At 36.1% G+C, this 14,907-nt stretch overlaps 2 protein-coding genes and 1 non-coding gene across 7 annotated transcripts; 1 reads left to right on the top strand and 2 right to left on the bottom strand.

Annotated features, from left to right (window-relative positions):
• Positions 1 to 3,277: 3,277 nt before the first annotated feature.
• Positions 3,278 to 9,953, top strand: LOC108197377 (phosphatidylinositol/phosphatidylcholine transfer protein SFH12). 2 transcript variants are annotated; one of them, XM_017364977.2, is made up of 7 exons: positions 3,278 to 3,550; positions 4,695 to 5,050; positions 7,093 to 7,232; positions 7,788 to 7,883; positions 8,083 to 8,339; positions 8,719 to 8,939; positions 9,073 to 9,953. In XM_017364977.2, the coding sequence occupies exons 2-7, from the start codon at positions 4,703 to 4,705 to the stop codon at positions 9,547 to 9,549; spliced, it is 1,539 nt and encodes a 512-aa protein (XP_017220466.1). In that variant the 5' UTR covers positions 3,278 to 3,550; positions 4,695 to 4,702; the 3' UTR covers positions 9,550 to 9,953. The 2 variants fall into 2 exon arrangements, with proteins under 2 accessions (XP_017220466.1, XP_017220465.1); XM_017364976.2 differs by having other exon boundaries at positions 3,281 to 3,550; positions 4,682 to 5,050.
• Positions 9,954 to 11,529: 1,576 nt separating this feature from the next.
• LOC108197420 (dolichyl-diphosphooligosaccharide--protein glycosyltransferase subunit 4A) lies at positions 11,530 to 14,667 on the bottom strand. 4 transcript variants are annotated; one of them, XM_017365031.2, is made up of 3 exons: positions 14,522 to 14,667; positions 12,754 to 12,789; positions 11,530 to 11,809 (listed from the first exon to the last, which is right to left on the bottom strand). In XM_017365031.2, exon 3 carries the CDS (start codon positions 11,807 to 11,809, stop codon positions 11,696 to 11,698), a length of 114 nt encoding a protein of 37 aa, XP_017220520.1. In that variant the 5' UTR covers positions 12,754 to 12,789; positions 14,522 to 14,667; the 3' UTR covers positions 11,530 to 11,695. The 4 variants fall into 4 exon arrangements, with proteins under 4 accessions (XP_017220520.1, XP_017220523.1, XP_017220521.1 ...); XM_017365034.2 differs by having other exon boundaries at positions 12,754 to 12,841; positions 14,522 to 14,665; XM_017365032.2 differs by having other exon boundaries at positions 12,754 to 12,822; positions 14,522 to 14,665.
• On the bottom strand, positions 14,647 to 14,718 carry TRNAH-GUG (transfer RNA histidin (anticodon GUG)). Its single transcript has one exon. It is a non-coding gene; the product is annotated as a tRNA-His (tRNA).
• Between the last annotated feature and the right edge of the window lie 189 nt (positions 14,719 to 14,907).

Genomic DNA, 14,907 nt, shown 5'->3' with positions numbered 1-14,907 from the left:
CTCTTCAGTTTGACCTCACGAAACTTCCCATGCCATCAGTTTCATCAATCCATCAACGAATCAAAAACCCCCAAATTTAAGATAACGTCCGTTAGTTAAAAACTGACGGAGGGACCTGAGTTGAAAATTTACAAAGTTTAAGGATGCGCACGTTGACAAACTTAGTTCAAGGACGCGAACCAAAAATGGGCCAAAGTTCAAGGACCTATAAATTAATTATCCCAATAGTAAAAAGTAGTGTTCAAAAATAGTAAGTATTTTAGGTTCATTCTTTTTGGGACGTCCCAAAAAGGAAATGAGGTCACATAAAATGGGACGGAGGGAGTATCAAATTGGTAACTAAACTCAAAATGGTATCAAGATGGTCACTGAAGTGATCATAAATATCAAACAAGTACCTTGAAATATAAGTTCAAGCAGTAAAAATATTATTTATAAAATTTTACACATTATTTTTGAATGTTACCAAAACCAAGTAAAAGGTTATGACTTTTAATATATATGATAATATATTTAGATTTTATCAAGTTTATTTATTATTTATTTTTAATTAAAAAAATAACTATATAATAAAATATAAATTATAAATAAACTTGATAAAATATATATATATATATATATTATTTTTATTTTTTTTTGCTAAATAGATATGTATTAGAAGAGAAAAGAATGTACAAAATATCCTGCCATCTATGACTCTCTAAGATAAATCTAAGACAACAGATTTAAACTAGAGAGTCGAGCAAAGAAAGAAGAGGGCAGAACAACCCCATAAATAAACAGTCCCAAGAGCTAGTCAAATTGTGATATACAAGTTCTTAAAATACAATTACTACGAACAGCAGCAATGAACCAAGGCTCCCCAAAAATTCGAGCCTGTAAGTCAGTGATGATTCCATGAAGAAGCTTTCGTGGGCCAAAGGAGCCTCTGTTGTGTCTTCTAGCATTTCTCTCTCGCCATAAGTGGTAGGAAGTAACCTGGGCAGCAATGAGAGATATGGTTCGCCTGGTAGGATCAGGACAGGTCATGAGATGCTCGAGGAGGTGCGTCCATTTCCAGTGGGGTAAGATCCGAATCCTGTAAATAGGGGCAAACAGCAAATCCAAGATATAGGAAGTATAAGGGCAGTGCATGAATAGATGGGAGTGAGATTCCACTCCACCAATACAAAGATAACACTGTAAAGTAGGTGTGAGATCCCAATGGTCGAGTCTGTCAAGGGTGCCAAGGCGTTCCTTACAAACTAACCAAGAGTGAAAGCGATAGCGAGGGATCCCCTGTTTGAACCACACAGCAAAAAACCAAGGCACACCATGGCCATGGTGCCTAATTGTATCCCATATAAGACGAGCAGTAACATTGCTTCCTGCATTAGAGTCCCAAAAAAGCAGATCAGGATTGGAGGACACAGGGGGAAAAGTGAAGGTCGCCAACCAGTCATCAAAGCGGGCTCGGCTGCGACGCTGAGAAGAAATAGGATCCGGGATTGCCCAATGCCCTTGAGAAATCCAGTCAGAAACCTTGGCTTGGGGGGTGGAGCCAAGATAAGAAATAATAGGATCCCTGGGACAAGAGGCAATAGGGGTCGAATTGAACCAAGGGTCCAACCAAAGCAATGTCGTGGCTCCATTCCCAATTCTGAAATTGAGGTGGCCTCGAGCAGAGTCACGAAGGGTGAGAATCTTTCGCCATATCCAAGAACAATCAGTTGGGATTGGAAGCATCCAAAAGGACTTGTGCTTGATGACAGTTCGAATGACCCAATTGACCCATAAAGATGAACAATCTTTGTTTACAATTTTCCAAAGGTGTGAGAGGATTTGAGCTTCATTCCAAGTAGCCGGGTTAGGAATACCGAGGCCACCCTCCTCTTTGGGCAAACAAAGATCAACCCAAGCCACTTTTGCCCCACCTACAGCCAGAGAACCCTTCCACAAAAACCGGGTCAAGATGGATTGAATGGTGTGATGTATACCCTTAGGGAGAATGAAGTGCCTCGTCCAGAAGGAGACCATGGCCAAAAGGACAGATTTAATGAATTGGACTCTCCCAGCTATAGAAAGCAGAATGTTTGTCCAATCATCAATTCTAGCAGTTAATTTTTCAATTAAAGGCATGCAGTCATTAACACAAAGCTGCTTTGTGATAAGGGGGACGCCAAGGAAGCGCACAGGCAAGGTGCCATGGGGGATAGCATAGGTGTGATCAAACCAAGACTTCAACAGGGTATCACAGTTGTTAAGAAAACAAGTACTTTTCAAAAGGTTGGCAGAGAGACCACTAACCCGTGAGAAAAGAGCAAGGGATGCCATTATGTGCTCAATGGACGTCCTGTCGCCCCTAGAGAAGATAAGGACATCATCAGCAAAGAAAAGATGGGTAAGCTTGAGCTCTTTGCATTTCCAATGAAACTGAAAGCCACTAGGGACTTGGTTGAGAATGGAGGAGAACACATTCATAGCAATAGTGAAGAGATACGGCGATATTGGGTCACCTTGACGCAGCCCCTTAGCACCCTTGAAAAACCCCACACTAGCTCCATTAAGTTTGACAGAAAACTGAGTGGTGCAAACACAACCCCGTATCCATGTGATGAATCTTGGTGGAACTTCTATTATTTTAAATACTAGAAGTCATAACCTTTTAGCTGGTTGTGGTAACATTTAAAATTAATGTGTAAAACTTTATAAATAATATTTTTACTACTTGAACTCATATTTCAAGGTACTTGTTTGATATTTATGGTGACTTTAGTAACCATCTTGATACCGTTTTGAGTTCAGTGACCAACTTGATACATTAAGCTCACTTCAGTGACCAACTTGATAATTAACCTGTTAAAAAAACATTTCTTCAGCCACACAATTGTTGACCTTAAAAATCAGTCTTAAAATTGTAAATTTAAAGTAGTACAAGTTATCAAAATATAATTACTTACTCAGTACTCTAAGATATATATAAAAAATATATGAATATAAATTTATATTATATATTATTTGACACGGATCGAATATTCTTTTAAAAATCGGATCAATATGAATTTTGTTTCGATATATTAAATCTGAATCACATAAACCGAATTTTCAGATAATCAAAATCAAACCGAACTAAATTTGTACATCTTGATTCGACTTAATCACTCCTGCTGCCTTCACCTAGCATGCCGCTGGATGACCCTGACCTGACGGAGGAGTCTACAGGCTTAACAAGAAGTGTATACTTAACTAATGCTCGTGAATTTCCCCTGCACACATCCCCTCTTTCCCTCCGCCGTTCTAAATTATATTATATTATTATTCTTATTATAATATACTAATAAAAAAATGAAAAATACCAACTTTTTTTAATTTTTGTCAGAATAAAAAACCAGTTTAAATACGTAATAAATAATAAATAATAAATTTAGTAGTCGCAATTCACCGACTCTGAGTTCTCATAAACTCACGAAGCTTCTCCAATTCTCCCCGAACCCTAACTCATCCTCCTCCATATCCGTGTCACAAATTCTTCATTTCATATTATGTGTTTTTCAACACTCTAATTAACAAGGTAAAATCATCTTCGCCTCTATTTTTTATGCGATTGTGTATGTGTTTGTATTTATTTTGAATATTTTTTCGGATAATTTTTGTTTGCTATGTTAGAAGATTTAATTTACTCATTTTAATATTATTTGATTGTTTAATATCACTGTGATTGACTTATTGATTGTGATCACTGTTATTGTTAGCCTGTGTATGTGTATGTAGTGTTTTTGTTTGATGTTGTTAAGTTGTTATGTTTGTTTTTGTGATTCTGTATGTAGTGTTTTTGTTTAATTTTGCTAAGCTGTTATGTTTGTTTATGTGATTTTGTAATGTGTTTTGAGTTGGAGTTTGATTTCGGAGTGATTCCTTTGATTAAGTATTATTTTAGTTCAGTTAGAGGTAGTTTAGTCGTTATTTTTGTGAAGAGAATGGTGTTTGTAATCTCAATTTAGCTCAGCTGTTGGTGACCTTCATTTTCGGGTAAGGTTGTCATGATATGGAAAGAATGAAATCTTATCATGATGGAAAAGTTCTGGAATGTATTGAGAGAGTACGGTTATAACGACAGTTGTATTGAATTGTAAAAAATAGAAAGATCAGTTGACGGTTGGATTCATTAAAATAGGAGTGAACATCGTTAGAAAGTTTTGATGCGTATAATGTTAATCAGGAGAGTATCGTGACGTATATTGTGTGAGAAATGGAGAGAATCGTGACATATATCAATTGAGAAATGGTGAGCGATTATTGTTAATAAAGTTTATATATCCATTTATAACTACCCTAATATGTCATGTCTTAATAGACGTGTTGATCACGCTACAGCCTAGGGATTTCTTTTAATTGGATTTCTAAAATAAGACCAGAAAAAGTTAAAGCGCAGTAAAGTATATTTTTGGAATAAGTGCGTTCAGTCATTATACTCAGTATACTGTTTTAAGTCATCTAGGGTTTCATATGAGCGCATTTTATACCGCCATATAATTTCTCTGTCTCTTTTGCACGAAGACAAATGCATGACGTTAGACTTGACTTCTCTGAATTAATTGTATTTTATAGGTATGTTACGGAATCTTTTCAGTTTAGAATTTTATGTGTAGTTTCCTTGTATATTATAGGCATGCAGATTTACTATTTTTTTAACATGTATCAGTTGACGTTGCAAGGAAGTTGAATGGGGAACTCTGTATCGGTATCTGGTTCAAGTGAGAACTTAGAGACGAGGGATGTTAATACTAGAATGGCACACCAAGTAGGTTTGGTTGGTTCAGTTCCAGAGGCGTACTCTAAGAAGAGTTTGCAATGTGTTTCTTTTATAAAAAAGGGAGTAGCACATCCGGTTGTGGGTATCATAGGTGTGTTTCTTCTTAAAACTGCAGCGCTAGAAGTTGTGCGGAGGATCTCAAATGCGAAGTTCCCAATTGTCTGGGAAGGGCTCCAGGCTCTCCAGCTTCTGTGCTATCCACCGTTCAGGTGGATTGAGAGATGGACTCCTTTCAAGGGCTTGGTTAAGAATATGCAGGTTGGTTTGGTATCACTATTACTGTCTTACCGTTTTAAATTTCCATGTTTCTAGTGCCTAAGTTGCATTTCCTAATACTCTTTAAGCTCTCTTTCATTTTGTTGCGTATTAATTGACTGTACAGGAGTCGCATCATTGTAATCTAGTTCATTCACAATCCACCTACTAGAAATGGGCATCTTGATATACTTCTGTACGTGTCCGGTTGTTTGCCAAAATTTAACTTGATTTTCAGAGAAAATAAATCCGGAATAATATTCGTTTGCGGAAATTTCAAAAAAAAAAAGTGGAAACATATTTCTCCTAAATTTTGAACATTTTTTTGGAAATAGCATTTTGAACAATTTGTTTGCTGATTAATTATTTTTTTGGAACTAACATTTTGAACAATTACTGAACAAAAATATGTGTGAAAATATGTTTTATATTTTCGCATATATTTTTGTTGAGTAATTGTTCAATATGTGGAGGGAAAATCCTCAAAATGGAGGACACTAATTCCTGTGAAAGTTTAAAGCATTTCATTTTTTAAGTAACTTTCATACTCTGATAGATATATCTTTTTTTCCTAAACTAAACAAAGACATGAAATCTGTAAAATAGAATTCTAACAAACACCAGAATATCTGAAACCAGCAAAATGTTCTCTGTGAAACAAAGGGAGCCTTTACGGGTAACCTTGATATTCTTAGCTCGCATTCCTCCACATAGTTGGGGAATGTCCATTAGTCTGACAAGCTTGTGCTGCTTAGAAATTTTTGGTGACAGAAGGCTAGTTTTAAAAGACTATGCTATTTGTATCTCAAATCGATGCTAGATCTCGTTGCATTTGGTTCCATTATTTGGAATTTTGGTGTCATAAAATTCAAAAATATTTCAATTAATTATCTCAAAATATATTATATATTTTATCACGGCATTGAGCAAAATAGGATTAAACTTTAATCAATATGAGTTCAAAAATGAGGCAAATTCATTTTCATAATCAAAGTTCTTCTCCATTTCGAATTAGGAAGCAATTCAATATATATCAGTCAAGTTATTCATATTTATTAGTTGTTTAATGGGCAAGACGCATGGGTACGACACGTGTCCGCAAGAGCGCGTTGGGGTGTTGGGTGCGGGGATGGCAGATTTTGTAATCAAAGGATGAGAGATAGTGGGTTTTAAAGAATCTGGCCTTCTTTCATAGTTTCAGTCCACCGACCACTGTGTCTCTATCGGTTATCCGTTATCCTGTCAGCTGTCATATATGATGTATGTAAAGTCTTGTATTCACCTATAGGGTCGAGTAGTGGGTAGAGTAGAGTAGGCAACAAATGAAAAATGATGTCTTAAAAGTGTAATAGCATTGTGTACTATGTTGTACTTGCGTGTGTACCACATAAGTACCGCAGTTTCTGGGCAATGACATAATTCTTTAATCTTTACTACTGGTATACTGTCACATATTAAAGATTTTTCTTTTGTGAAATTTTTCTATAGTTTCTGGTTCTATTGAATTGTATTACCCTTGAATTCTTATAGATTTTATATTTAATATACGATAACATCATCAAGATGTATATTTGTAACATTTTTAGATAAGCTGCATCCCCAAGCAGTAAGCACCAGATCCCAATATTTTTAGATTTGTTAAATTCGTGCATCTCCATATCATTGATTTCTAGGTATTAACTCCGAGTGCTTCAAATTAGGTAGTTCCTCTGTCTCTACTGGCATGGTGACTAATGGCTCTGAGCCTGTATTTGGTGTATTGATTATTTGATACTGATAGGATTTTCCTATTAGGCCAATTTTATGGACAGCAAGCAAGCTATACTGTGGTATTCCATCTTAGTGGCTTGAGAGAAGATGGAAACGCAATCACAGTATTTGTAGGAAACTGGACTGCCATAGACTTTCTTTCCGATCCAACACTTGATTATATATCATATGGACTGGCCAACAATTTTGTTTTCGTTATTCGAGGATTCTTTTAATAGTTGTTTCTTGTAAATTGTGATTATATTAATGGTACTGATGATACTTATTTCTGCTAGGGGTTGTCGAAGCCAATGTTAGCTCTGTCAATCGCAACAATTTTCTCTGATGAATCTTCATGTGACAATTCCTATGCCTCTCCAGATGGTTACGAAACACAGTCGGGGTCACCTTCTCAATTATCTAGTCCAGACGTAAGGTAAGAAATTGAATTCTACTGCAAGTACAAGCACTAAATAATTCCTCATATTTTTGGCTTAGTAAGTTCCTGTGATCTGGCAAGAACGCTTTTTTTTTTTCTTGTGATATATGCTGTAGTGTGTTACTGTGTTCCCCATTTGATATTGTTCATACTTGGGAGGTCTGGTAAATTTGTATGGTTGTTTGGTAGCGTCAGGCCCTCTTACTACCCTGAAGAAACTTGCTTTTGCAGTCACTTGGCCTTTTTGTGTTTCCTAGGCTAGTAATCTAGAGCTACAGCTTTGTCCAGTCTTTGTATGAATTTTAAAGCCGTATACTTGTCATGACATGTACCAAACCTGCTCAGATTAATATCAGTTCTATGAGTTGCCACCAGTTTAATTAAATTTGTCTCGGTCATTGATGATATTTATATTCTTGATCTCAGTCACCGAATTAAACTAGTATAACAATACTCCTTTGCAATTTGGATAATGTAGATTATCATTATATATGCTAATATGATGTTTGCGTGTATATAAATTCCATTTTGTTGGTCAATATGATTTTCCAGGTCCACCAATGAAGCTCCGAGAGTTCTTGTTTCCAGGAAGTGGTTGCAAGACTTGCATGAGAAGTTAAATGAGGAGGGTTTGACTTTACCTGAAAGGTAAGGACTGCAGACACAACTCCTTAGATATGATGCTTCTGTTAAAGTAATTTTACTTTTAAGGATTAAAACTTGATGATATGTCTAGATACTTTACTGTGCCACAAAGCCTGAAAATTTTGATCTAAGAAACATTAACCATTTGAAAATTAGTCATCTGTATCTTAACTGTGTTAAACTGGATGATATGCCTCTCCAGGCTTGACGAGGATGAGCTTTGTAGATTTTATGCTGCTTCGAATGGTGACTTCTCAAGGTTTGTTACAGCAGTGAAGAAGACGATACAATGGAGACAAACTTACACTATGTTATCCCCAGATGAACTTAAGGACTGGGATTGCTTTGTATTCTGGCATGGCTATGATGTTAAGAGAAGACCCTGTCTCATTATCCGTCTTGGGCTCGCTTGCTCCAACCTGAGTTCTAGCAATAAGCCCGTATTTGCTAAAGCAGTTGGTGAGTATTCTCTATTAAGTACATTTAAGTAACTTGTTTCAATTAGTAACAAGTCAAAGTAAAGCTCGACGAGTCTTGATTCCTCTTTTTAAGCTATATTGTAAAAGCGCTTATCATTGACCTGATTGCCTGTACTAGCTTGATTGATTGCTTTCATTAGGTTGAGAACTAACCCTATATTGTTTGAAGTAAGTTGGTGAAACCTGGAATGATATTAACTGGTCAACTAAAGGTTACTATCAGATGATAACTGGATGAGTTGCTTCATTTCACATACCTACGTCCATTGATATGCTACTATCTTATTTTTATTTGTTCTCCTAGCTAAATTCATAATGTTTTATTAAGCAGATTAATCAATTACAGTTTGCTCTTTTAGTTTCCCAGATAGAACACGGAGTTTTGAACCTCGTTGACAGGAGGCATCCTCAAATTACGGTTTTGATGGATTGCAAGGGATTATCACCATTTGGTTTTCCGATGCAAATATTGCGATCGTGTGCTACACTGCTGCAAGATCACTATCCAACACGTCTTGCTTGCTTGGCTATCATACGGCTTCCTGCGGTTGCACGTATGATAATTCAAACTCTATTTCAGGCAGGTTTTCTCTCTCAACTCTATCTGTGCATGAGAACCAAGTGGTAGCCAATATAATATTACATTTGGAGCAGTTGTAAGTTGCCTGTCATATCTTTTCATGTATTAAGTATTATACTATTATTTTTGTCAGGTTCTCAAACCTGCCACTAGACAGAAAGTAAGGATCATAGGAGATAACTACCAAGAGGTCGTCACTGAATTCCTACAGACACTACCTCTTTTCCTAGGTGGTACGTGCTCGTGCGTTAACTGTTTAGGCAGTAGCAATGTAACAAGTACAAATGAAGAAATCATACAGACAAGCCCAATAGCAGAGCTTGAAACTGAAATTAATGAAGAAAACGCCGAGACAGAGCTTGGAGATAGTACTGATGAAATAATCACGACGACAGAGATTGGAGATGAAACTTATGAAGAAATCACCGGGGCGAGCTCAAGCACAAATCACCATAATCATGTGAATGTTGGTCCATCCCACTACTCAGATCTTCGTACTAACATGAGCAGGGAAGAAGTGGTCAGAACCACTATAATTGGTATGGTTGTGTTGTGGATGTTTATTGCCTACTTATGGGCAGCCAAACATGCAACTCAACCAGCACCGTGACAACCCACCCCCCCCCCCCCCCCCCGGCCCCGCCCCGCCCCGCCCCGCCCCGCCCCCAACCCCACCCCACACACACACACACAAAAGCCCAACAGTTCAACAGTCAAGTAGATGGATGTAGTAGTCAAGCAGATGGATGTTGCTTTTAATAGGATTTTGTATGTAGACTCAGTTGCTGTATCTTAAAATGTGCATGGTAGTTTATAGTAATATTGGGAGGGAGGTTTAAACTTAAAATATAGATGTTAGTATTTAGTTTTATTATTTTTAGGTTTTTAGTTAATGCTAGGTGTTGCAGATGTTATTGTACCTGTTCTTACATATAATGGTACTGGGCCATTTAGCTGGAAAAGAGGTTTAGTGCTGTGCAATTACTTTGCAAATGCTTCCGGCATTCTTCCTCAGTCCCGTGTATGTTTCTAGCGTACTCCCTCAGTTCACCTCCTCCCTTACATCCCGCAAATGTTTCTGGTGTACTCCTTCCTGGGAAAGCAGCCAATACTCCCTCATCCCTCTCGTGTCCTGCAAATATATCTAGCATGCTACCTCTTTTTCGAAATTGCAGCAAAGGTCCCATATGTCTTAAAACTTATAGCTAATGCCCAAAAATGGCCTCAAATATCATTCAGTAACGTTTGACTATCTTGTGTTTCAGTTTTGGTAAGAAAACACTGCGTTTGGGGTTGAAAATCACTGTAAAATGCTAAACGAGTAGCATTTTAGGAGTAGAACGTTACATAAATTAGCGTCTAGGGTTTCTAATGCTAGGTCGTAATGAGTCTAGGATTTTTAAACGTTAGATCGTGGAATGTTAAAAAGAAAAAGGAGGATGGAAACTATATGATATAGTGTCTTGAATGGAAAAATGATAGATGAAGGTCTTCTCTGATATTGGTGCTTGGGAACATTTTCTTTCAGATTGTGAGACTCGACGTTAACACCCTCGAAAAAGTAGCTTGAAAACTAGCATATTTCCTGAATTCAGAAATGTGACAAATATGCATAAAGTAGGTGATTAATTTATAGGACGTTGAATTTATTAAATTTCTGATTAATTATAATTTAATTAATCATTTAGTTAATTTTAGACTAATTTCTGATTAATTCTTATTTCATGTTTTCACCGATTTATGCACTATTTTCATGTAACATACTCCCTCAGTCCGGAAAAGTGACAACTAATATCGTTATTCTGATGTACAATAAAACGCGTAAAGAGAGGTACTTGTTATCTCGTTACGTTTACATGCGCAAGTGCATTTTTGGGTGGTGGTAAAGTTTCGCTGTTGGTAACGATATTTTGTAGTTTTGCACTGGTTTTCATATGCTACTGCTGCTGCAGCCTGCAAGCTATACTTAAGTTCTTAGAGTAAATAATCACCAATTCACAGCTGTTACCTTTAAAAATAAATGTGACAGGGCAAATTGGCAGATACATCCACACACAGAAACAGCGTAACATTGTTTCATATTTGTGAAAAATGACAATTTGCTTAATCGGATATGAAGAATAAACAGTCAATTTGATGGTAAGAATCAGCTACAAATATTTACATCTCCAGTCGAGATATTTGATGAGATGTTCCTCACCGGTTTAGTGATTTACCGCATAATTATTCTTTTGGAATTTGATATATGACATTGATCCTTATAAAACCAAAGGCGCAGGAAAATGGTGTTGGTATGAAACAGGGATGGACATTTACCCGTACCGCTCGACCCCGATCAGATCCCCACTTCGTTCAGGTTGAGCAGGAAAATGTTGAGGTATGAACTATGAAATTAAAGTTACTTGCAAGGTAAAGTATACATGTTGGGGGAACTTTGGGCTTGAAAGTAAATTTTGAAGCTCATCCAGACAGCTTAAGATAAGGCCCCTAAACTGTATGGAAAGTGTTTAAAAATCGAAAGCATCATAGTCAAAAAACAGATTGCGTCTTCCACAGCATTCAGGTGGGATTTTGATTAACAAAGACAGAATTTGTGGTGCAACTTTTTAATTAAGCTTTAACAAAATGTAAATGAAATGTCTAGCATAAAAACTGCTAACATTTAATATAGTAAATGCCAGCATTGTTCCAACTTAATGTTACTTCAACATGAAGGAAACATGTAACTGAGATAAACTGTTGCATGCATCTTGGATCTAGTTGGCCTCATACTTCGGGTCAGCTGTCACATAATGGTAAGCAATTACCAAACCAAATATAAAGATTCCAAGAAAGTTGGCTATGAAACCCAAGTCTTGATCGTCTATCATCTGCAAGGTTACAATTTTGATCCAAATGTTAAGACTTCAGTACCTCATACTCGTACCAAGAAATACTGACCATCAGTGTTCCTTTATTAATGTGACTACAAGCAAAGTTTGTTGACCACAAAGAGAAACATAACACGGACGAAAAGACTCACTACAAGTGACAGAAACAATAATTCATCCAATCGACAAACCACACCATCTTACCATTTCTACACCCATCTCTTCAGCCATGCAATTCGGGTGTAACTCATATAATTCCATTGCTACACCTTCTCAAGGAATATCACGCACACCCTGAATCATTTTAACAACCCGTTTCTCAAATTTTAACCATCATTTATTTATTAGGTCACCCAAAGGGTCTGACGTAGACTGTATGGCGCAAAGGGTGTGAGAGAATTTCTTGAATTGACAGATTGGAATTCTGATGAGTTCCACCCAAATTACGCAGCTAAAGAGATGGTGTACAGTGATTTGTGATTTGAGTGCATCAGTCATTTCAGAGTTTTTCTATATATGCGGCATTCCCTATGTAGTCAACAAATTATGTGCGCCTGATCATTGAATCAAATTTTTTAAAAATCCTCACAAACCATCTTTAGCTAATCCTCGTAAATAAAAATAAACACCTCAAACATACTTTAGATCAATTTCACCCCATTAATATTTAAGCTAAATAAGCACATAATATAAGCTAAAGATTGGACCTTTACATTATTATTGCATTTTTTATGACCTTCACTAAATTCACAATAAGGGGTTTTAGATCTAGAGGATATATAACCCAATAAAGATCACACTATATTACAAAATTTCTAGGAACCAACGAGAACACATCCAAGTCAAACTCCATTAAAAAATGACACATATATGATACAGTGATCTAATAAGTGATGTTTGTGTGTGTGTGTCTGTGTGTGTAGAGCATGAGATTGTGCAATTACCTTTGCTGTCTTTAGTCAATCTTCAACTTCTGCGCCCTCCAAAATGATAAAGGAAAGAAAAATAAGCAACTGGTCTCATATAAAAACCCTACTTTAGAGAAGGTTGCAAAAAAAAGAATCAAAAATAGGTGTGACTGCTTGGATTCAAGCCCTAAACTAAAGTCACATTGATGGCTTAAGAGTTAAATTTAACCAATTTATCAATAGATTTGTTTTTGTTATAATTATTAATTAAAGTGTACTTTTAATTGTCTTCAATTATTAAAGCTGAATGAGTGTCCAAATAATATACCATTTAAACATAATCGAAATACTGGGCCAGCCAAATGCTTTGACGTGCAATGTATGAACAAGTTAAAAAAGATATACTGATGACACCACAATAATGTATATAAAGCGACATGCCCCGTTTAGTTTTCCTAGTTATATAATCTGCAGAACATCAAAACCACCTAAAATACCCAGTACGTACTTCTTCTAATTCATAGTAAAAGCAACAAGCTCCATTTTTAACATAATAATAAACACACTTTTACTGTAATATCATATATACTACATCTACACAGACATATACATATAACATCTAATTGAAGCTTTGATAGCAAGAGGATGAATTAAAGTTTTGAGTAATACAGAAAAAACTTCTCTACTCTTAGATATAGAGGTAATGTTTACATATAGAACATCGTCTCTCCCCAAACCCTTGTCTACAAAGCAGGGCATACATAGTATATGTGGTTTGTTTTTCTTTAATATGAGTTATGTTTTTCATTGTCAAAAAACTCTGTTTGAGAGCTTGTAAAGTTGAAATCTACAACAAACTTATTCTTGACAAATTTCTTTGTATGAGCTACTAAAACACCAGAATCAAATTTTTCGCTTTACAGACAGTAGATGCTCATTTAACCCTTTAACCCTACATCTCGAACCATACGAGTTCTGATTGAAGATATTTTTAGCGTGTTTCGCACTTAAAAACACAACGGACAATCAAAAACAGAGCTAATTGTCTATACTTTCAGATGTATGGAACTAAATATTCAATTCAACTATATCAGACATGCTTTTAGTCTACTTAAGGCGGTTTTGCTGCAAATTAGAAAAACATAATCTGTAAAACCTAGAAAGAACAGCATTAAACTTTTCAAGTCACTTTTAAGTGTCATCATCGTAACTTGTTCATACAATGATGTCAAACTTCTCAAAGACCTAGAAATGAGTCACCTCTTAAAAGCTTGAGTGTGTGTCAGAGCTTTCCTTCAAATAGAATTCTAAGATTTCCACTCACCCAAATTATGTGGCCATAGAGATGGTGATGATTTTGGATTTATGTGAACCAGTCATTTCTTGGTTATATATGTCATAGACTCATCATCACCGAATTCTGTTCACCGGATCATAAGATTGAATTTTATTACTACCCTCACAAAACAGTCTTCAGCTTACAATCATGAATTATGCAAAGCCTCAAACACACCCAGATCAACTTCACACCCTCATAATTCAGGCCAACATAATCACATAATAAACGCTAAAGATTGGACCTTTACATTATTATAGCACTTCCTTGTGATCTTCACTACTTAAAACATAAATTTCACATCAAGGGGTCTTAGATCTAGATGACTAACTATGCATAAACCCAAGAAAGATCATATTATTTCACAGCATTTCTTGACAACCGAAAAGAACACATTGAAATATAATCAAATCAAAAAGGCCAGGATTATCACATAATATGAGCTAAAGATTGGACCTCTATACATACCTTTTCTAGGTTTTGTTGATCTTCAACTTGTGCGTCTTCCAAAAAAAACAAAAGCAAATAGAAAAGAGTATTGGGCTCTTTAAAAACCCTACACTTCTAAAAGGGTCGCAAAATGGGAAAAAAAGTGTGGCTGCTGGGATTCGAGCCCAGGTCTCCACGGCCACAACGTGGAATTCTAACCACTAAACTACAGCCACTTTATATGTTTGTATAGTATTTTATGCTAAATATATTCAGTTATGGTAAAAGATTTTACTCAGGATTAACTACTATTAATTTGTGGTCTTAATAAAAAGCTCGGTGTACAGTAATACAGCATTAAGAACAAATACAAATATTAATTTGATATAATCTACAGGTGCAAGTGATAATAGTCCGTACATGAA

Source organism: Daucus carota, chromosome 8 (genome assembly GCF_001625215.2).
Source record: "Daucus carota subsp. sativus chromosome 8, DH1 v3.0, whole genome shotgun sequence".
NCBI classification, from domain to species: Eukaryota; Viridiplantae; Streptophyta; class Magnoliopsida; order Apiales; family Apiaceae; genus Daucus; species Daucus carota.
This window is presented reverse-complemented; position numbering and strand designations above follow the sequence as displayed.